This window comes from Heterodontus francisci, chromosome 9 (assembly GCF_036365525.1).
Source record: "Heterodontus francisci isolate sHetFra1 chromosome 9, sHetFra1.hap1, whole genome shotgun sequence".
Lineage (NCBI taxonomy): Eukaryota > Metazoa > Chordata > Chondrichthyes > Heterodontiformes > Heterodontidae > Heterodontus > Heterodontus francisci.
The window spans coordinates 12,040,148-12,064,030 of record NC_090379.1 but is presented as its reverse complement, the minus strand read 5'-3'; the positions used below and the strand labels follow the sequence as shown (position 1 = coordinate 12,064,030).

At 44.1% G+C, this 23,883-nt stretch overlaps 1 protein-coding gene across 2 annotated transcripts in view; it reads right to left on the bottom strand.

Moving 5' to 3' along the window:
- ttc7b (tetratricopeptide repeat domain 7B) overlaps positions 1–23,883 on the bottom strand; it is a 358,122-nt gene that overhangs the window by 152,352 nt on the left and 181,887 nt on the right. For both annotated transcript variants that reach the window (XM_068038566.1, XM_068038567.1), the window contains exon 16: positions 19,031–19,147. In XM_068038566.1, the coding sequence (XP_067894667.1) occupies positions 19,031–19,147 (117 nt within the window). The remainder of the gene's footprint in view (positions 1–19,030; positions 19,148–23,883) is intronic.

Here is a 23,883-nt window from a genome sequence, read left to right as displayed (position 1 = left end):
GCTGGGGCCTTAACAGATATCTTTGCAGCATCCTTAAACACGGGTGAGGTCCCGGAGGACTGGAGAATTGCTAATGTTGTCCCCTTGTTTAAGAAGGGTAGCAGGGATAATCCAGGTAATTATAGACCGGTGAGCCTGACGTCAGTGGTAGGGAAGCTGCTGGAGAAGATACTGAGGGATAGGATCTATTCCCATTTGGAAGAAAATGGGCTCATCAGTGATAGGCAACATGGTTTTGTGCAGGGAAGGTCATGTCTTACCAACTTAATAGAATTCTTTGAGGAAGTGACAAAGTTGATTGATGAGGGAAGGGCTGTCGATGTCATATACATGGACTTCAGTAAGGCGTTTGATAAGGTTCCCCATGGCAGGCTGATGGAGAAAGTGAAGGCGCTTGGGGTCCAAGGTGTACTAGCTAGATGGATAAAGAACTGGCTGGGCAACAGGAGACAGAGAGTAGCAGTAGAAGGGAGTTTCTCAAAATGGAGACGTGTGACCAGTGGTGTTCCACAGGGATCCGTGCTGGGACCACTGTTGTTTGTGATATACATTAATGATTTGGAGGAAAGTATAGGTGGACTGATTAGCAAATTTGCAGACGACACTAAGATTGGTGGAGTAGCAGATAGTGAAGGGGACTGTCAGAGAATACAGCAGAATATAGATAGATTGGAGAGTTGGGCAGAGAAATAGCAGATGGAGTTCAATCAGGGCAAATGCGAGGTGATGCATTTTGGAAGATCCAATTCAAGAGTGAACTATACAGTAAATGGAAAAGTCCTGGGGAAAATTGATGTCCAGAGAGATTTGGGTGTTCAGGTCCACTGTTCCCTGAAGGTGGCAACGCAGGTAAATAGAGTGGTCAAGAAGGCATACGGCATGCTTTCCTTCATCGGACGGGGCATTGAGTACAAGAGTTGGCAGGTCATGTTACAGTTGTATAGGACTTTGGTTCGGCCACATTTGGAATACTGCGTACAGTTCTGGTCGCCACATTATCAAAAGGATGTGGATGCTTTGGAGAGGGTGCAGAGGAGGTTCACCAGGATGTTGCCTGGTATGGAGGGCGCTAGCTATGAAGAGAGGTTGAGCAGATTAGGATTATTTTCATTAGAAAGACGGAGGTTGAGGGGGGACCTGATTGAGGTGTACAAAATCATGAGAGGTATAGACAGGGTGGATAGCAAGAGGCTTTTTCCCAGAGTGGGGGTTTCAATTACTAGAGGACACGAGTTCAAAGTGAAAGGGGAAAAGTTTAGGGGGGATATGCGTGGAAAGTTCTTTACGCAGAGGGTGGTGGGCACCTGGAACGCATTGCCAGCGGAGGTGGTAGATGCGGGCACGATGGAGTCTTTTAAGATGTATCTAGACAGATACATGAATGGGCAGGAAGAAAAGAGATACAGAACCTTAGAAAATAGGCGACATGTTTAGAGAGAGGATCTGGATCGGCGCAGGCTTGGAGGGCCGAAGGGCCTGTTCCTGTGCTGTAATTATCTTTGTTCTTTGTTCATGGCATCAGGTCAAACATGGGCAAGGAAACCTACTGCTGATTACCACCTACCGCCCTCCCTCAGCTGATGAGTCAGTACTCCTCCATGTTGAGATCGGTCGGAGACTTGGGCAGAGAAATGGCAAATGGAGTTTAATCCGGACAAATGTGAGGTAATGCATTTTGGAAGGTCTAATACAGGTGGGAAGTATACAGTAAATGGCAGAACCCTTAGGAGTATTGACAGGCAGAGAGATCTGGGCTTACAGGTCCACAGATCACTGAAAGTGGCAACACAGATGGATAAGGTAGTCAAGAAGGCATATGGCATGCTTGCCTTCATCGGTCGGGGCATAGAGTATAAAAATTGGCAAGTCATGCTGCAGCTGAACAGAACCTCAGTTAGGCCACACTTAGAATATTGAGTACAATTCTGGTCACCACACTATCAGAAGGACGTGGAGGCTTTGGAGAGGGTACAGAAGAGGTTTACCAAGATTTTGCCTGGTCTGGAGGCTATTAGCTATGAGGAGAGGTTGGATTGTTTTCACTGGAACGACGGAGGTGGAGGGGCGACATGATAGAGGTTTACAAATTTATGAGTGGCATGGACAGAGTGGATGGTCAGAAGCTTTTTCCCAGGGTGGAAGAGTCAGTTACTAGGGGACATAGGTTTAAGGTGCGAAGGGCAAAGTTTAGAGGGGATGTGCGAGGCAAGTTTTTTTTTTTTTTAGAGAGGGTGGTGAGTGCCTGGAACGTGCTGCCGGGGGAGGTGGTGGAAGCAGGTATGATAGCGACGTTTAAGAGGCATCTTGACAAATACATGAATAGGATGGGAATAGAGGGATACGGACCCCGGAAGTGCAGAAGGTTTTCGTTCAGACAGGCATCATGATCGGCGCAGGCTTGGAGGGCCGAATGGCCTGTTCCTGTGCTGTACTGTTCTTTGAACAGCACCTGGAGGAAGCACTGAGGGTGACAAGGGCACAGAACGTACTCTGGGTGGGGGACTTCAATGTCCATCACCAAGAGTGGCTCGGTAGCACCACTAACGACCGAGCTAGCCGAGTCCTAAAGGACATATCTGCTAGACTGGGTATGTGGCAGGTGGTGAGGGAACCAACAAGAGGGAAAAACATACTTGACCTCGCCCTCACCAATCTGCTTGCTGCAGATGCATCTGCCCATGACAGTATTGGTAGGAGTGACCACCGCACAGTCATTGTGGAGACGAGGTCCCGCCTTCACATTGAGGATACCCTCCTTCGTGTTGTGTGGCACTACCACCATGCAAAATGGGATAGTTTTCGAACAGATCTAGCAATGCAAAACTGGGCACCCATGAGGCACTGTGGGCCATCAGCAACAGCAGAATTGTACTCAACCACAATCTGTACCTCATGGCCCGGCATATCCCCCACTCTACCATTACCATCGAGCCAGGAGACCAACCCTGGTTCAATGAAGAGTGCAGGAAAGCATGCCAGGAGCAGCACCAGGCATACCTCAAAATGAGGTGTCAACCTGGTGAAGCTACAACACAGGACTATCTGCGTGCCAAACTGCATAAGCAGCATGCAATAAAGCTAAGCGTCCCATAACCAACGAATCAGATCTAAGCTCAGCAGTCCTGCCACATCCAGTCGTGAATGGTGGTGGACAATTAAACAACTAACTGGAGGAGGTGGCTCCACAAATATCCCCATCCTCAATGATGGGGGAGTCCAGCACATCAGTGCGAAAGATAAGGCTTAAGCATTTGCAACAATCTTCAGCCAGAAGTGCCGAGCTGATGATCCATCTCGGCCTCCTCCTGAAATCCCCAGCATCACAGATGCCAGACTTCAGCCAATTCAATTCACTCCGCATGATATCAAGAAATGACTGAAGGCACTGGATACTGCAAAGGCTATGGGCCCCGACGATATTCCGGCAATAGTACTGAAGACCTGTGCTCCATCCTGACTTGGAACTATATCACCGTTCCTTCACTGTCATTGGGTCAAAATCCTGGAACTCCCTTCCTAATAGCACTGTGGGTGTACCTACCCCACATGGACTGCAGCGGTTCAAGAAGGCCGCTCACCACCACCTCCTCAAGGGCAATTCGGGATGAGCAATAAATGCTGGCCTGGCCAGCGACGCCCACATCCCATGAATTAATAAAAAACCACCAGGCGGAGTAGTAGGCTCAGGCAGGTAGTACAGGAGTCTCCTGTGGCCATCCCCCTCTCAAGCAGATATACCGCTTTGGATACTGTTTGGGGGGGGATGACCTCCCAGGGGAAAGCAGCAACAGCCAGGTCCGTGCACCAAGGATGGCTCTGCTGCACAGCAGAGGAGAAAAGGAGTGGAAGAGCTATAGCGATAGGGGATTCTATCATAAGGGATACAGATAGATGTTTCTGTGGCCGCAAATGTGACTCCAGGATGGTATGTTGCCTTCCTGGTGCTAGGGTCAAGGATGTCACGGAGCGGCTGCAGGACCTTCTGAAGGGGGAGGATGAGCAGCCTGAGGTCGTGGTACACATTGGTACCAACGACATAGGTAGAAAAAAGGATGCGGTCTTGCGACAAGAATTTAGGGAGCTAGGTAGCAGATTAAGAAGCAGGACCTCTAAGGTTGTAATCTATGGATTACTCCCAGTGCCACATGCTAGTGAGTTTAGAAATAGGAGGATAGAGCAGATGAATGCAGGGCTGAGGAGATGGTGCAGGAGGGAGGGCTTTAGTTTCCTGGATCACTGGGTCTGTTTCTGGCAAAGGTGGGACCTGTACAAGTTGGACGGGTTGCACCTGAACCGGAATGGGACAAGCATCCTTGCTGGGAGATTTGCTAGTTCTGTTGCAGGGGGTTTAAACTAATATGGCAGGGGGATGAGATACAGAGTGGAGGTACAGTAGGGGGTAATATAGAACAGAAAGTGCCTGGAAGGCAGAGCAAATATAGACCTGGTAAGGCACAAGGGAAAAATGCAAGGTTGGATTGCATCTATTTCAATGCAAGAAGTCTTACTAGTAAGGCAGATGAATTGAGGGCATTGATTAGCACATGGGAACATGATATTATTGCTATCAAAGAGACATGGTTGAGGGAGGGACAGGACTGGCAGCTCAAAATTCCAGGGTATAGAATCTTCAGGCGCAACAGGGGCGGAGATAAAAGTGGAGGTGGCATTGCACTTTTGATCAACGAGTCAATTACTGCAGTAAGGGGGGATGATATCTTAGAAGGTTCCTCAAATGAGGCCATTTGGGTAGAACTTAAAAACAAAAAGGGGGCAATAACTTGGCTGGGTGTCTACTACAGGCCTCCAAACAGTCAGGAAGAGATAGAGGAGCAGATATGTAGGCAAATCTCAGAGAGGTCTAAAAATAATAGGGTAATAATAGTAGGGAATTTCAACTTCCCCAATATTAACTGGGATAGTCTTAGTGCTAAAGGCTTAAAAGGGGCGGAATTCTTAAAATTCATACAGGAGAGCTTTTTGAGCCAGTATATAGAAAGTCCTACAAGGGAAGGGGCAGTACTGGACCTAATCCTAGGGAATGAAGCCGGTCAAGTGGTACAAGTGTCAGTGGGGGAACATTTCGGGGATAGTGACCATAACGCTATAAGATTTAAGGTAGTTATGGAAAAGGACAAAGATGGACCAGAAATAAAGGTACTGAATTGGGGGAAGGCCGATTTCAATATGATAAAACAGGATCTGACCAAAGTGGACTGGGAGCAGCTACTTGTAGGAAAATCTACATCTCATCAGAGGGAGTCATTCAAAGAGGAAATAGTGAGAGTTCAGCGCCAACATGTACCCATTAAGGTGAAGGGTAGGACTAACAGGCCCAGAGAACCCTGGATGTCAAGGGATATAGAGATTTGAATCAGGGGAAAAAAAGGAGGCTTACGGCAGATCCCAAGTGCTGAAAACAGCAGAGGTACTAGAGGAGTATAGAAAGTGTAGGATGGCACTTAAAAAAAGTAATTAGGAGAGCGAAGAGGGGGCATGAAAAAACACTGGCGGGCAAGGTAAAGGAAAATCCCAAGGCATTTTATAAGTATATTAAGGGTAAGAGGATAACCAGGGAAAGAGTAGGGCCCATTAGGGACCAACGTGGCAATCTTTGTGTGGAGCCGGAGGACATAGGTGAGGTTTTAAATGATTACTTTTCATCGGTGTTCACTATGGAGAAGGACGATGTAGGTGTAGAGATCAGGGAGGGGGATTGTGATATACTTGAACATATTAGCATTGAAAGGGAGGAAATATTAGCTGGTTTAGTGGGCTTAAAAGTAGATAAATCCTCAGGCCCAGATGAGATGTATCCCAGGCTGTTATGTGAGGCAAGGGAGAAGATAGCAGGGGCTTTGACACAAATTTTCAAATCCTCTCTGGCCACAGGAGAGGTACCAGAGGACTGGAAGACAGCGAATGTGGTACAATTATTCAAGAAGGGTAGTAGGGATAAACCAGGTAATTACAGGTCGGCGAGTCTAACATCAGTAGTTGGGAAAATATTGGAAAACATTCTGAGGGACAGGATTAATCTCCACTTGGAGAGGCAGGGATTAATCAGGGATAGTCAGCATGGCTTTGTCAGGGGAAGATCGCATCTAACTAATTTGATTGAATTTTTCGAGGAGGTAACTTGATGTGTCGATGAGGGTAAAGCAGTAGATGTAGTATACATGGATTTCAGTAAGGCTTTTGATAAGGTCCCGCATGGGAGATTGGTTAAGAAGGTAAGAGCCCATGTGATCCAGCGAAATTTGGCAAATTGGATCCAAAACTGGCTTATTGGCAGGAGGCAGAGGGTAATGGTTGAGGGCTGTTTTTACGATTGGAAGCTTGTGACCAGTGGTGTACCACAGCGATCGGTGCTTAGATGTGAATATAGGAGGTATGATCAATAAGTTCACATTTGACACAAAAATTGGTGTTGTAAATAATGAGGAGGAAAGCCTTAGATTACAGGGAGATATAGATGGGCTGGTTAGATGGGCGGAGCAGTGGCAAATGGAATTTAATCCTGAAAAGTGTGAGGTAATGCATTTAGGGAGGACTAACAAGGCAAGGGAATACACAATGGATGGTAGGACCCTAGGAAGAACAGAAAGTCAGAAGGACCTTGGTGTACTTGTCCATAGATCACTGAAGGCAGCAGCACATGTCGATAAGGTGGTTAGAAAGGCATATGGGACAATTGCCTTTATTAGCCAAGGCACAGAATATAAGAGCAGGGAGGTTATGATGGAGATATATAAAATGCTAGTTAGGCCACAGCTGAAGTACTGTGTACAGTTCTGGGCACCACACTATAGGAAGGATGTGATTGCACAGGAGAGGGTGCAGAGGAGATTCACCAGTATGTTGCCTGGGCTGGAGCATTTCAGCTATGAAGACAGACTGGATAGGTTGGGGTTGTTTTCCTTGGAGCAGAGAAGGCTGAACGGGGACATGATTGAGGTGTACAAGATTATGAGGGGCAGTGATAGGTTAGATAGGAGGAAACTTTTTCCCTTAGAATCCCCCAGAGTGGGGGATTCAATTACAAGGGGACACGAGTTCAAAGTGAAAGGGGAAAAGTTTAGGGGGGTTATGCGTGGAAAGTTCTTTACGCAGAGGGTGGTGGGTGCATGGAACGCATTGCCAGCGGAGGTGGTAGACGCGGGCACGATAGCGTCTTTTAAGATGTATCTAGACAGATACATGAATGGGCAGGAAGTAAAGAGATACAGACCCTTAGAAAATAGGCGACAGGTTTAGATAGAGGATTTGGATCGGCGTAGGCTTGGAGGGCCGAAGGGCCTGTTCCTGTGCTGTAATTTTCTTTGTTCTTAGTGGAGGAGTCAAGAACCAGGGTGTATAGATTTAGGGTAAGGGGCAGGAGGTTTAGGGGGATTTGAGGAAACATTTTTTCACCCAGAGGATGGTTGGAAAGTGGAACGCACTGCCTGAAGAGGAGTTGGAGGCAGGAACCCTCAGAACATTTGAGAAGTATTTAGATGAGCACTTGAAACGCCATAGCATACAGGGCTACGGGCCAAGTGCAGAATATGGGATTGGAATAGTTGGGTGCTGTATGGCCGGCACAGACACGATGGGCCGAAGGGCCTGTTTCTGTGCTGTATAACTCTATGACTCTGACACATGTCCTTGTGTGGCTCGGTGTCAAATTTTATTTGCTAACACTTCTGTGAAGCGCCTTGGAATGTTTTATGCCAATAAAGGCACTATAAAATTAGAAGCTGTTGTTTAGATGTTTATTTTACCTCTACTCTTCTGTCCCTATGCTTCTAAAGTCTAATTTTCATTGGTTGAAATCTGCTATTAAAGAGGCAATGTTCTAGCCAAAGAAAAGGTCAAATTCAGAAGACTGAAATGGTTTTATCACGGATGCAAAATTCACATGGAAGTCAGAAAATACCTCCACCAAGCAAACTTGTTTCAGTGCTCAGAGTTAAATTTCAAAAAACACTTCATTCATTTCAATATGGTGGGCAGGTACTTTATGGAGCAGATGGATTGCTTGGTATGACTGAGTAGAACTTCTACATATTCTGGAAGCGAGACAGAGGAAGAGAGTGTTTGTATGTGTGAGAGAGAGAGAGAAAGAAAGATAGAAATAGATAAAGCTATAATAGATGGTTGGAAGGTAAACTAGTGAAAAGTCATCCTTGGGGTTTATACATGTAGCAAGCACAATTAAATCAATTCTCGAGAACACTAGCCCCCCTTGTTCTATATATAAAAGGGGAGTCTGTGAGCAGGTTTTGATAAATTCTCAAGGGTAATGCTGAATTCTTGCCTGAGACAAAACTTCTTGATTTCCACAATGAATACAATCTTCCCAATAGACCTATCACTCAAGACCTGAATTTAGTATTATCACCACAGATATAGCAAGCTGAGGACAACTCAACAGCGGCAGATTTCCACTACAATCTTTACTTAAAGGAACCCTAATTGACAGCCTGGAGGTAAGAAAAAAAAGCATGGGTTAGACAGAGATAGAAGATATTATGGAAATGGATCTTGGTGATGGAAAGGATATAGGGTTAGAAGCTCAACAGTGCATCATTACTGTACTGGAGTGTCATCCTAGATTATGTGCTGTATTCCTGGAGTGCGGCTTGAACTTCAACCTTCCAACTCAAGAACACTACTAACTAGGCCATGTTGACAATGAAGAGAAAAGTGGAAGGGGCAAAAATAATAGGTCAATATCTTTAGGAAAAAGTATTTAGTAAAATGATTTATTTGGCTGCCAGAGATGGAGATCAGCTGGAATATCTATATATTTTTTTGAAGTGCAAGTGGCCCAATGCAGCTCAACACAATTTCACATCATTGCAGTGTGTGGTTACAAACAAAACTAGTTTTTCAAGGCGTCAACGTTCCTTTTAAAAAATATATTTTATTCACCTGACTCCTTGGGGTCCACACAAATACCCACTGATTCAATTGGGGAGTTTCATTCAAAGTAAAATATAGCAGAGAAATGTGAATATATTGGAAGGATTTTATTTTCAATATCATTCAGTATCTGCCTGGAAAGGACAAAAACAAGAGGCACTCATTGTTCTAAGTCATGAACCATTCTATTAAGGGTCTCAATTCCTGCACTATACTATGTTGCAAGTCCATTTTTCCTCTGGACTGGCTGTGAACCCAGAGCTAATGAGCAGCTCTGTAAAGTGGGGATGGTATTGTCTTTTTTCCCTGTGGATTCCCATGATCATATTGCCATTTATTTTATTGGGGAAAGAATACTTTGTTAGAGCACCCCCGACATATAGGATCTGATCTCCTTTACTTAAAGCCACAGTTGATGTAAAACTGAATGAAGGAGCTTTTACACATTTTGTACACAGAATTTCTAGAATTAGCACTCGTGTTGGTTCTTGTTAAAGAGTGGGAATTGAAGGGTACAAGAGGAGGTGGAGCGATGAGATAGGGTAACAATAATAAAGATGTAGTACTGATAAAGCTGATAGAACACAGGAGTGGCAGAGACAGGACCGTGACAGCATGTATCTGAGAGAAAGCAGAGAGGAGGTAGCAGAAGCTCTGACACAATCTTTCAAACATCACTGGAAATAGAAGCTGTGCTAAAGGATGTGCCAGGATGGAATAACCATCAGAAAAATTCAGATGGACAAGCAGGAAATGAAGAAAAACATGCTGCAGCCAGATGATAAATCCTGAATTAAAGACACTAAACTCCTGGTGGGTGTTTAACTGAGAAGTCACACTTATCAGGAATGATTGCACGGGTTGGGGTTCTTTATTCTAGAAAAGAGAAGGTTCAGAGGTGACCTGATAGTGGTCTTTAAGATTATGAAAGGGTTTGATAGGGTAGATATAGAGATGTTTCAACTTGTGGGGGAGACCAAAACTAGGGGGCTATAAATATGATAGTCATAATAAGGGAGAATGGAATGCAAGGATATGTTGACAGGATTAGATGAAGTAGGCTTGGAAGAGGCTCAGGAGGTGGATATGCCACCAGGTTTGCTTCATATGTACAGCTGTTGGGTAAAGACTGGGTCAGGCTCAGTGGTGAAGCCTCCATCCACAGTCAAACAGGTTGATAGGTAAACACAACACCCTATTTGTTTCACCATGTCAGGTGAGGACAGGATAAGGCCTGACTTTGCACAGTCACACAGGCTATTGACACTTGCCGTGAAGGCTCACAGTTGACTAATGGACAAGTGAGAACAAGATACTCACATCCTCTGTCGCAACCTCTATATCCAATGATGTCTGGAAGATTGTCAGAACCTCTGAAGTCCCCTCTATTATTTCCCACAGATAGATGACATCAGGGCCCTGTCTCTGTCCCACCAGCATTATTAGTACTACATCTACCTCATTGTTCCACCTCCTCTTGTACCCTTTTATTTCTACTGTACTCCGGCAAGGACTTAACATCAGCAGAGGAGAAGTAGAAAATGACTGACAAAAGCAAAAGATTTAGAATGACTGAACTGAATTGGTTAACCACTCAAGCTGGAATAGGTGGGTAATACCTTTGGCTGTGGCATAGAAATTCTTCAGATTGGGTACTTCAACACCAGCGTGTAAACTTGGTTGTAAACTCCAATGTGAGCTCGAAAGAGTTTATACGTCTCTTCCCTGAATAACATTCAGTAAAATCTTTATCCTCAGGGCTATTCTTTCCCCCTATGAAAGTTTCCATATGGTGCCTGCAAATTGGATGTTTCTGGATTTACTGCTGGCAAAGGTTTTTACAGCATTTTTTATTTTTAGTACAAGGATCTAAATATCTATCGACAGGCATCTGTTGTTATCGCTGGTTACACCAGGAACACATATTAGAAGCTGGGACTTATTTTGGCCAGGATCAACCATTAGACCGCATTCACTGGCAACCTAAACCATGGCTATCTGACCTTCCCTATTCTGTGGGCCACTTTAGTTTTTACCTAAGGGACCATTTACATTATAGGCTAGATCTTAGGATAACAGCCTAAGGGTGCCGCTTTCACAGCTACATTTGGATCACAGGGCTGGCTTCTTTATGAACTGGTGGTGAAAGCAACATGCAGGCACAGATTAACCACGACCTTTTGACCACTGTCATAAGCAGTGACAGCACCAACAACTTGCATTAGTGCATTTAACTCAGTAAAATATTCCAAGGTGCTTAAAACATTAATGCTTCCCTATCTCTGTAACCTACTCCAGCCCGACAACCCTCTCTGCATGCCTCCAATTCTGGCCTTTTGTGCATTTACAATTTTAATTGGTCCACCATTGTTGGCCATGCTTTCAGCTGTATAGGCCCTAAGCTCTGGAATTCTCTTCCTAAGCCTTTCTGCCTCGCTCTCTTCCTTTAAGTTGGTCCTTACAATTCACCTCTTTGACCAAATTTTGGTCACCTGCCCTAAGTAGTGCCAGGTGTGGCTCAGTGTCAAATTGTGCCCAACAGTGCCCCTGTGAAGCACCGTGGGACATTCTGCTGTTAAGAGCCACAGAATTGTTACAGCACAGAAGGCCATTTGATCCACTGTGTCTGCAATGGCTGTCCGAATGAGCAATTCACCCCGCCTTCTCCCCGTAACCCTGCATATTCTTCCTTTTCCTGTAACAGTCTAATCCCATTTGAATGCTTCAATTGAACCTGCCTCCACCACACTCTTAGGCAATGCATTCTGGACCTTAACCACTCGCTGTGTGAAAATGTTTTTCATGTCGCTTTTGCTTCTTTTACCAATTCCTTTAAATCTGTGCCCTCTCATTCTCGATCCTTTCATGAGTGGGAACAGTTTCTCCCTATCTACTCTGTCCAGACCCCTCATGATTTTGAACACCACTGTCAAATTTCCTCTCATCCTTCTCTCGGAAAACAGTCCTAGCTTCTCCAATCTATCTTCATAACTGGTGACATGAAACTATTATTGATTGTTGCAAAAACCCATCTGGCTCACTAATGTCCTTTAGGGAAGGATACCTGCCGTCCTTACCTGGTCTGGCCTACATGTGACTTCAGACCCACAGCAATGTGGTTGACTCTTAACTGCCCTCTGAAATGGCCTAGCAAGACACTCAGTTGTCAAGGGCAATTAGGGATAGGCAACAAATGCTGGCCTTGCCAGCGACACATCCCATGAAAGAATAATAAAAAAAAGACTAGCTATCAATGCCAGATTTTTATTAATGAATTTAAATTTCACCAACTGCCATGGTGGGATCTGAACCAATGCCCCCAGGGCATTAGTCTAGGCCACTGGATTACTAGTTCAGTGACCGTCTCCCTCTATAGTGCCTTTACTGTAGCACAACATCCTAAGGCGCTTCACAAAATGTCATCAAACAAAATTTGACTTCAAACCACATAAGGAGATTTAGGACTGGTGATCAAAAGCTTGGTCAAAGATGTAGGTTTTAAGGAATGTCTTTAAGGAGCATGGAAAGGGGGGCAGTTTAGGGAGGGAATTCCAGAGCTTAGGGCCTAGGCAGCTGAAGGCACGGCTGCCAATGGTGAAGTGATTAAAATCAGGGATGCACAAGAAGCCAGATTTGGAGGAGCGCAGAGTTCTTGGAGAGTTGATTTGAGAACACACTCTTTTAAGACCAAGATTCAATACAATGTTGATTCAATACAAGCTTACTGCTCAACTTCAACTTCCTCACATCACCAGAAATACACATCAGGTTCATCAGCATTCTGAGAGTCAGATTAACATTTAGTTAGAACAACCTCTGGCTGAGAAACTATAGACAGTGACAGACTGGTTATGTATTTTCATCATTTTCTGGATGCACTTTAGATCCCCAATAATGGTGGTCCTCAATCTTTTCAACATCAAAATGAGGATAAAGACCAAGCAAGATTAATGGAAGTATGAAAAAAATCAGTATTTTTTTTTTGAGTGTACTAATAAAATAGATTCAAATTTCAGATATTCTCAGTGAGTCAGCTCAGAGGGTCAGGCACATCAAGGAATATTACACTTTATGTAACAGAATAGGAGCCAGGCAATGGCACTTTATAACCTCTGACCTCAACACAGAATTCAGCAACTTCATACCATAGAATCAAAAAATGGTTATAGCACAGAGGAGGAATTTAGCCCATTAAGCCTGTGCTGGCTCTCTGCAAAACAAATTAGCTAATTCCGCTCCCTTGTCTTTCAAATTTTTTTTCCCTTCAGAGAATTATCCAATTCCCTTTCAAAAGTCATAATTGAATCTGCCTCCACCATGCTCTCAGGCTGTGCATTCCCGATTATAATAAGTCACGTAAAAATTTTTCCCTTATGTCAATCATAAGTTTCAGTGCTGTATCTCTAATCTAATCTAATCTAATCTAATCATAACTACTATTTTTTTTCTCCAGGCAGCAGATGCTAATAATGATTCTGCTGATGCCATTTACACCTCCTATGGATTCAGCTTTTGTTTTATTAATCGCATTAGCACAACTTTTTGCCTCGCACCATCACCCCTTTTGCCATTTAATCACTCCTACCTTTCAATCTTATCACAGACCTTCCCTTTTAATCTTTCCTCCCCTCCCCACTTGCTGAAAAACTATTATATCTGCAAAATTTCAAATTCTGACAAAAGGTTACAGATCTGAAACATTAATGCTGTTTCGCTCTCCAAAGATGCTGTGACCTGCTGCGTATTTCCAGAATTTTCTGCTTATATTTCAGATTTCCAGCACCTGCAGCATTTTGCCTTTGTATTAGCGTACTCTGCACTTTTTTTCAGTACAGCACAGTAAGGATTGGCAAAGAGTTTCACATTTCATTCTATAGTTCATTAAACATTGTATTAGGTTTCATTCAGTGGAAGAACTCTGGCCATATGGACATTAAAAAAAAACCTGATAAAAATAAAGCCAGGCCAAACACAGAGAAAACACATAATAAAAACAAGAAATGCTGGAACCACTCAGCAGGTCTGGCAGCATCTGTGGAAAGATAAGCAGAGTTAACGTTTCGGGTCAGTGACCCTTCTTCGGAACTCCAACCAGCAGTTCCGAAGAAGGGTCACTGACCCGAAATGTTAACTCTGCTTCTCTTTCCACAGATGCTGCCAGACCTGCTGAGTGGTTCCAGCATTTCTTGTTTTTATTTCAGATTTCCAGCATCTGCAGTATTCTGCTTTTATTACAGAGAAAACACAACCTTGCTGCCCAGTTTTCATTTTTTTGATAAGGAAACAGACATGGTCGATGAGGGTAAAGCCGTTGTACATGGACTTCCAAAAGGTGTTTGATACAGTGCCACATAATAGACTTGCCAGCAAAGTTGAAGCCCATGGAATTAAAGGGATAGCAGCAGCATGAATCCCAAGTTGGCTGAGTGGCAGGAAAGAGGAGAGTAGTGGTGAAGGTTGTTTTTCAGACTGAAGGAAGATATACAGTGAGGTTTCCCAGGGTCAGTACTAGGACCACTGATTTTCTTGGTATGTATTAATGACCTAGGCATTGCAGGGCACAGTTTCAAAATTTGCAGATCAAGCAGGCTGCTTTGTCCTGGATGATGTCGAGATTCTTGAGTGTTGTTGGAGCTGCACTCATCTAAGACTTGTGCCTTGCAGATGAGGGGCAGGTTTTGGGGAGGCAGGAGGCAAATTAAAAGTTGCAGAATTCTCAGCCTCTGACCTGCTTATGTAGCCACAGTATTTATATGGCTGGTCCAATTAAGTTTCTGGTTTAGTGGTAGCCCCCAGGATGTTGTTGGTAATGGTCATGTTACTTTCCACTTATCAGCCCAAGCTTGACTGTTGTTCAGTTCTTGCTGCACGTGGCATGGACTGCTTCAGTAGCTAAGAGGTTGCGAATGGTACTGAACATAGTGCAGTCCTTTGACAGCACCTGCCAAACCCACAACCCCTACCACCTAAAAGGACAAGGACAGCAGATTCACCATGAAGTTCCCCTCCAAGCTCCACACCATCCTGTCTTGGAACTATATCACCGTTCCTTTACTGTCGCTGAGTCAAAATCCTGGAACTCCCTTCCTAACAGCATTGTTGGTGTAGCTACACCCCAAGGACTGCAGCAGTTCAAGAAGGCAGCTCACCACCACCTTCTCAAGGCCAATAGCGATGGGCAATAAACGCTGCCCAGCCAGCGATGCCCACATTCCCCAAATGAATAAAAAAAGTCATCAGCAAACATCCTTACTTCTGACCTCATGATGGAGGGAAGATCATTGATGAAGTAACTGAAGATGATCGAGCGGAGGAGACTACCCTGAGAATCTCCTGGGCAGAGATGTTTGACCTCCAACAAACACAAGCATCTTCTGTGCAAGACCTGACTCCAGCCATTGGAGAGCTCCCCCTCCCTCACCCGATTCCCATCGACTTCATTCAATGTACGTCTTGTCCACTAAAGCAAGTCAAATCAATCTAGCTAATTACTGTCTCATCTATCTACTCTCAGCCATCAACAAATTGATGGAAGGTATCCCTGACAGTGCTATCAAGAAGCATTTCCTCAGCAGTAACCTGCTCACTGATTCTCAGTTTGGGTTCCGTCAGTGGCACTCAGCTGCCCTTGATGTCAAGGTAGCATTGACTGAGTGGTATCAAAGAGCCCTAACAAAATTGAAGTCAATGTGAATGAGGGGAGAAAAGTCTCCACTGGTTGGATTCATACCTAGCACAAAGGAAGATGGTTGTGGTTATTGGAGGCCAGTCATCTCAGCCGGTTTGCAGCAAGACCTGGAGAGCATTCAGACTTGGAATGATGTGTGGCGTGAATGTTACTTGCCATTTAAGTGCCAGGCAATGACCATCTTCAACAAGAGAGAATCTAACCATCTTCCTTTGACATTCAATGGCATTACCATTGCTGAAACCCTGTCATCACTTTCCTGGGGGGCTACCATTGATCAGAAACTGAACTGGACCAACCATATAAATATTGTGGCTACAAAAGCAGTTCAGAGCCTGGAAATTCTGTAGTGAGTAACTCATGTCCTGACTCCCCAGAGCCTGTCCACCACATACAAGGCACAAGTCAGGAATGTGATGGAATACTCTCCACTTGCCTAGATGGGTGCAGCTCCAACACTCAAGACGCACAATACCATCCAGGACAAAGCAGCCCGCTTGACTGGATTCCATTCACCACCTTAAACATTCACTCCCATTGAGGTGGCACACTGTGGTTGCAGTGTGTACCATCTACAAGATGCACTACAGCAACTTGGCAAGACTCCTTCGACAGCACTTTCCAAACCCTATCACGTAGAAGGACAAGGGCAGCAGATGCATGGGAACACCACCACCTGCAAGTTCCCCTCCAAGCCACACACCATCCTGACTTGGAAATATATCGCCATTTCTTCCCTGTCGCTGGGTCAAAATCCTGGAACTTCCTCCCTAACAGCACTGTGGGTGAACCTACACCTCATAGACTGCAGTGGTTCAAGAAGGTCGTTCACCACTACCTTCTCAAGGGTAGTTAGGGACTGGCAATAAATGCTGTGTAAACCAATAAAAGTGTGCAAACCAGTGTCACCTACATCGAATGAACGAATAAAAAAAACATGAGGACATGATATTAAAAGTAGGCCGTTCAGGAGTGAAATCAGGAGGCGCCTTTTCACACAGTCTGGGAAATCTGGGACTCCTCCAGAAAGATTGTGGATGCTGCAGCTGCACACTTTCAAGATGGAGATGAACAGAGTTTTGTTGAGTGAGGGATCTTGAGCTATGGCAGGTAAATGGATTTGAAGTACACATTAAACATAATCTGACTGAATGGCAGAATTAGCTCGTGAGGCTGATTGGCCCACTCTTGTTCCTATATAATGTCCGCATTACACCTCTTCACACCGCTAAAAACTACTGCAATGAAATTCACCCTACTAGCCATTCCTTAGGAAAAATAATAAAAGGAAATAAAAACTGCAAGTGTTGAAGATTAGGATCAGAAACCAAAAATGCTGGGACAAAACAGCAGGTTGGTCAACTCCTACAGAGAGAACAGATGGATCAACATTTCTGGCTGGGCTCTACTTCAGGCATTGACCCATCTGATCTCTCCACAGATGCTAACAACCCTGCTGCGTGTTTCCAACATTTTCTGTTTTTGTTTCCTTGTAAAAGAGTTCAATAGATCTGCATTCTGGACCCTCCATGCTGTTCTTCCTGCTGTTTAGGTGAATTCTAATAACAGGATTCTCCAGTGACAGCTCTATTGAAGGGTACCATTGAAACATTAACCTGTTGCTAAACTGAGGTCCCATCTGCCTTCTCAGGTGGATGCAAAAGATCCTGTAGCACTATTCAAACAAGAGTGTGTTAATTGTATATTAATTGTGTTTAATTGTATGCAGGTGCTGGGCATTAACTGGGGAGTCACTCGTACTCCTATAAATAAGAACAGACTAAAATGGGTGACTAGGTTAGGGAAGCATGTGTGTGACGTATGTCTCTGTAAATAAAGTATATACAAGTGTGTAAAGATTGCTCCAGTTCCTTCACCACCTGGCTTTCTGCAGAACAGAGCAGGGAGGGGAAAAGAGGAGTTCTCCCCAGTGCGCTGGCCAATACTTATCCCTCAACAATCATCACTAAAACAGATTGCGGGTAAAATCCAGCCTCAGCAGGCTCCAAAATGGCGGCATGGCATCAATCCGCTACTGCCTGTTTTGTGCCCCCACTGAAGGTGAACTTTACCCCCTCCATTGTCTGGTCATTTATCTCACTGCTACTTGTGGGACTTTGCTGTGCATAGATTGGCTGCAGAATTTCCCTACACTTTAACACTGGACATTTCAAAAGTGCATCAATGGCTGTGAAACACTTTACGACGTCCTGTGGTCATGGAAGGTGGGTGCAAGAGTATAAAAGTGCTATTGAAATTGATAGCCAGCTTCTGGGTAGCTATCAGACATGTGTCCAATGAATCTAAGGGTACTGATTGCCAGTAAACATGCTCCACCCCTCAAGCGCAGAATCACAGGATGTTCCAGCACAGAAAAAGACCATTTAGCCCAAGAGGTCTGGCAGTGGTTGTCGCCATATGTTCATCCCAAATTTTAATATTCCCCTTTTTCAAGAACAACCGAATCCCTCTTTTCAACAATATATTCCTCAGGATGTGGGTGAGGCTGACAAGACCACATATATTATTTATCCATCGTTGCCTTGAGAAAATGAGGCTGGGCCATCTTCACAGAATTGTTACAGCACAGAAGGAAGCTATTTGGCCCTTCTTGACACCAGTTGTTCTTGAGTAGCTTACTAGGCCACTTCAGAGTCAACCACACAACGTGGGCCTGGAGTGATGTAGGCTGGTAGGGCTGGAAGGTTCTCTTCTCTGAAGAATATATTGGGTTTTTCTGACAATCTGACAGCTTTAACTGTCATCTTCACATGTGCCAGTCCACCCCTAAATTACCAGTTTCATTGAACCTGATTTCCAGGGATGGAGAATTTAGTTACAAGGTTAGGTTGGAAAAGCTGGGGTTGTTCTCCCCGGAGCAGGGGAGATTTGATAGAGGTGTACAAAGTTATGACAGGTTTAGATAAGTTGGACGAGGAAAACATGTTCCCATTTACTGATGGTACAAGGGCTAGGAGATACAGATTAAAGGTTTTGGGCAAGAGATGAAGGGGGGGATGTGAGGAAGAATTTTTTTTTTACACAAGAGTGGTAATGGTACACAGAGAGGATGGTGGAAGCAGAGACAATCAATGATTTCAAAAGGAAATTGGATGGGCACTTGAAGGAAATAAACTTGCAGGACTATGGGGATCGAGTGAGGAGTGGCACTGACTATATTGCTCCACAGAGAGCCAACATGGACTCCTTCTCTGCCGTAAATGACTCTATGACTTTGTTTTTACATTACAACCATCCGCGTGGACCCATTCTGCTTAATTCCACAAACCAGCATAAATTTATGTGGTACTTTATCCAATGCATCTTTGAAAATAATATAAATCACATTTATTGCATTCCCTTTCTCTGTCTTCCATTATTTCTTCTAAGTATTCTAGGTTTAGAGTGTAGACTTAGGAGCCTCCACTCACGTACCTGGGGTTTGAGAGCTTGTAGCATGACTTCCAGATCTGAAGCATGTGCTTGCAGGTGAGCAAAGCTTCATCAGGCCCTTTGCATACCGACTCCAGCTTTACTTTAGTGAACAGCAATCTGTGAGGAAAAAAAGCATGGTTAACGCTCAGAAATCATAGAATCTTAATGCACACAAGGAAGCCATTCGGCCCATCATACCTGTGCTGGCCCTTTGCCATTGAATGGGCTCTTCGAAAGAGCTATCTGATCATCTCCCATAAAAGTAAGACACTCAGATTGCTTGAGAGTGACTGATGTCCCTGAATCCGAGAAGGTTATCTCCAGCACCCACAATTTGTAACAATGTTGTGAATAAGCACTGGAATTCCGTTTCTAAATCTATCTCTGTCCTCCTGTTCTCTGTACTCCTCTGACCTCTCAGGTGGATGTAAAAGATTTCATGTCACTACTTTGAAGTGGAGCAGAGGAGTTCACCCTGATGTTCTGGACATTATTATTCTCTCAACCAACATCTCCTTGCTGTTTGTGGGAGCTTTCTGTATGCAAACTGGTTGCTACATTTATCTATACTGCAGGAGTTAATAACATTTAACAACATCTGAAAACATTTCATAATGATGGAGATTTGAAGCAGGAACTTCACAAACTCACTCGTGTCAGATGTGGCTCAGCACTCTCACCTGAGCTCAATTCACACTCCAGAGACAACAGTTACTACACTTTAGGTGGTTTAGGACATCCTGAGTTTGTGAAAGGCGCTACATAAATACTAGTTCTTTCTTTCTTTACACAACAATGTAATACAGACTCGAGCCAAATTACATTGCAGCGAAGCCATTAGCAGAGTTTTCTTTTAGGTTTAACAAGACTGTAGCCCAAAGCATGCATGTAACTGAGAAATCCCCACTACTCAACATTTGCAGCTGCATGACTTTTCATCGCCTACAGAGTACCTTTTCAAGCATGATATTAAACATTACAAAATTAGATATTAAACCAAAATGTACACTTCTCGAGTAACCCCAAAGCTACCCATTGTGCTTTCCAGTTCATAGAAATCATAGAAATTTACAGCAGGAAGGAGACCACTTGGCCCGTCATATCTGTGCCAGCTAACAACTAACCATGCAGCCTAATCTGATTTTCCAGCTCTTGGTCCATAGTGTTGTAGGTTACAGCATATCCGAGTACTTTTTAAATGTTATGAGGGTTTCTGCCTTTCCCACCCTTTCAGGCTCTGAGTTCCAGATCCCCACCCTCTCTGGGTGAAAAAGTTTCCCCTTAAATCCCCTCTAAACCTTTTACCCTGAATCAATGCCCCCTGGTTATGAACCCCTCAACCAAGTGGAATAGGGCCTTCCTATCCACTCTATCTCGATCCCTCAAAATTGTATACACTCAATTAGGTCTCCCTCAGCCTCCTCTGTTCCAAAGAAAACAACCCTCGCCTATCCAACCTTTCTGTTTAACTAAAATTCTCCAGTTCAGGCAACATCCTCATAAATCTCCTTTGTACCCTCTCTAGAGCAATCACATAGAACATAGAACAGTACAGCACAGTACAGGCCCTTCGGCCCACGATGTCGTGCCGAACCTTTAACCTACTCTAAGATCAAACTAACATCCATGTACCTATCCAAGAGTCGCTTAAATGTCCCTAATGTATCTGCTTCTACTACCACCGCTGGCAGCGCATTCCACGCACCCACCACTCTCTGTGTAAAGAACCTACCTCTGACATCTCCCCGAAACCTTCCTCCAATCACCTTAAAATTATGCCCCCTGGTGATAGCCCTTTCCGCCCTGGGGAAAAGTCTCTGGCTATCCACTCTATGCCTCTCATCATCTTGTACCCCTCTATCAAGTCACCTCTCATCCTTCTTCGCTCCTATAGTGCAGCGACCAGAACTGCACGCAGTACTCCAGCTGTGGCCTAACTAGCATTTTATATACTACTCCCCTCCGTCCTATCACAGAACCTCCCCTTTTGCTCTTGTCCCCACATCCCTCTTTCACTTGCTCAAAATCTATTACATTTTCTAGCCTTTGCCAGTTCTGATGAAAGGTCCACTGACCGGAAATGTTAACTCTGTTTCTCTCTCCACAGATGCTGCCAGACCTGCTGAGTATTTCCAGCACCGTCTGTTTTTATTTTAGATTTCCAGCATTCGCAGAATTTTGCTTTTATTTTAGTGTTTTATACAGTTCCAACATAACCTCCCAGCTCTTATATTCTACGTCTAGGCTAATAAGCCCCATATGCCTTCTTGACCACCTTATCTACCTGTCCAGCCATCTTCAGGGATCTGTGCACATGCTCTCAAAGGTCCCTCTGTTCCTCTACATTTCAGTATCCTACCATTTATTATGTATTCCCTTGCTTTATTAGCCTTCCCAAAATGCACTTCTCTGGATTGAACTTCATTTGCCACTGTTCTGCTCACCTGACTCTTTGATACCTTCCTGCAGTCTTCATTATCAACTTCACAGTCAATTTTTGTATTGTCTGCAAACTTAACCATACCCCCTCCATTCACATCCAAATCATTGACATATACTCCAAAAAACAAGGGACCTAGTACTGAGCCCTGAGAACCCCACTGGAAACAGTCTTCCAGTCATAAAAGAAATCCATTGACTATGAGAGGTATAGACAGAGTGGATAGCAAGAAGCTTTTTCCCAGAGTGGGGGATTCAATTACAAGGGGACACGAGTTCAAAGTGAAAGGGGAAAAGTTTAGGGGGGATATGCGTGGAAATTTCTTTACGCAGAGGGTGGTGGGTGCATGGAACGCTTTGCCAGCGGAGGTGGTAGACGCGGGCACGATAGCGTCTTTTAAGATGTATCTAGACAGATACATGAATGGGCAGGAAGTAAAGAGATACAGACCCTTAGAAAATAGGCGACAGGTTTAGATAGAGGATTTGGATCGGCGTAGGCTTGGAGGGCCGAAGGGCCTGTTCCTGTGCTGTAATTTTCTTTGTTCTTTGTTCTCTTTATTACCCTTTACTTCCTGCCTCTGAGCCAATTTTGGATCCAACTTACCACTTTGCCTTAGATCCTATGGGCTTTTACTTTTGTGACAAGTCTGTCATGTGGGATCTTATCAAATGCCTGCTTAAATCCATACAGTCAACATCAAATGCACCACCCTCATCGATCCTCCTTGCTATCTCTTCAAAGAAATTCCATTGCGTTAGTCAGACATGACATTCCCTTATCAAATCCGCACGAACTGTATGTGATTAATTTGTATCTTTCTAAATGAAGATTTATCCTGTCTCTCATAAATTTTCCAATAATTTTCCCATCGCCGAGGTTAGGCTGACTGGCCTGTAATTACTCGGTGTATCCCTTTCTTCCTTTTTAAACAATGGTACAACGTGAGCTGTCCTCCAGCCCTCTGGAACCACATCTGTAGCCAGAGGGGATTGGAAAATGATGTCAGAGCCTCCACTATTTCTTCTTTTGCTTCCCTTTAAAGCCTTATGAGAGATGTCATCTGGGCCTGGGGATTTATCCACTTTCAAATATGTCAAACCCTTAATATGTCCTCTCTTACTATGCTCATTTCAACTAATACTTCACACTTCTCCTTGCAATACCTATATTGTTCTTCTCTCTTATGAAAACACAGTATTCAAATGTATTCATTAAGAACCATATTATTGTCCTCTGCCTCCACACACAGGTTAACCCTTAGGCCCTACTCTTTCTAAGTTATCCTCTTGATCTTTATGTATTTATAACAAAATCTTTGTTTTTCTTTATTTTACTTTCCCTCTCTTTGCTTTCCTAATTTCCTTTTTAATTTCACCCCTACACTTTTTGTATTCCTCTAGGTTTACTGTAGTATGTGATCCTTGGTACCTGTCATAAGCTTTCCTTTTTTTCTTCATCCTCTCCTTTAAGCCCCTTGACATCCAAGGGGATTTGTTAGTCCGACGCTTTTCCTTTAAGGGAACATGCTTGCTCTGAACCCTCAACTATCTCTTCCTTGAATGCCTCCCGCCGATCTGGCACTGATTTACATTCAAGTAGCTATTTCCACTCCACGTTGGCTAAATCACATCTCAGCTTAGCAAAATTAGCTTTTCCCTAATTGAAAATGTTTATTTCTGGTCTATCTTTTTCCTTTTCCATAACTATCGAAATCCAATTGAATTATGATCACTTCCACCAAAGTGCTCCTCAATTGACACCCCTTCCACCTGCCCTGTTTCATTCTTTAAAATGAAGTCCAGAACCACCCCTCTCTCATGTTGGGCTTACTATGTACTGACTAAAAACGTTCTCCTGAATGCATTTTAGGAATTCTGCTCCCTCTGTGCCTTTTACACTAATCCTATCCCAGTTACCATTAGGGTAGTTGAAATCCCCCAATATTACTGCCCGATAGTTTTTGCACTTCTCAGTGCATATTTGCTCTTCTATCTCCCTCTGACTGTTTGGGGGCTCTACAGTATACTGCCAGTAGTGCGATTGCCCTTTTTCTGTTCTTCAGTTCAACCCATATGGCCTCATTTGATGATCCTTCTACCATATTATCCCTCTTCACAGCTATAATTGTTTCTAGTGTCAGCCACAGCTCAGTGGGTAACACTTTATCCTCTGAGCCACAAGGTCCCGGGTTCAAGTCCCACTCCAGGGCTTGATCACAAAAATCTATGCTGACACTCCAGCACAGTACTGAGGGAGTGCTGCATTGTCAGGTGTTGTCCTTCGGATGAGACCTTAAAATGAGACCCCATCTGCCTGCTCAGGTGGATGTAAAAGATCCCATTACATTATTTCAAAGAGGAGCAGGGGAGATCTCCCCCGTGTCCTGGCCAATATTTATCCCTAAATCAAC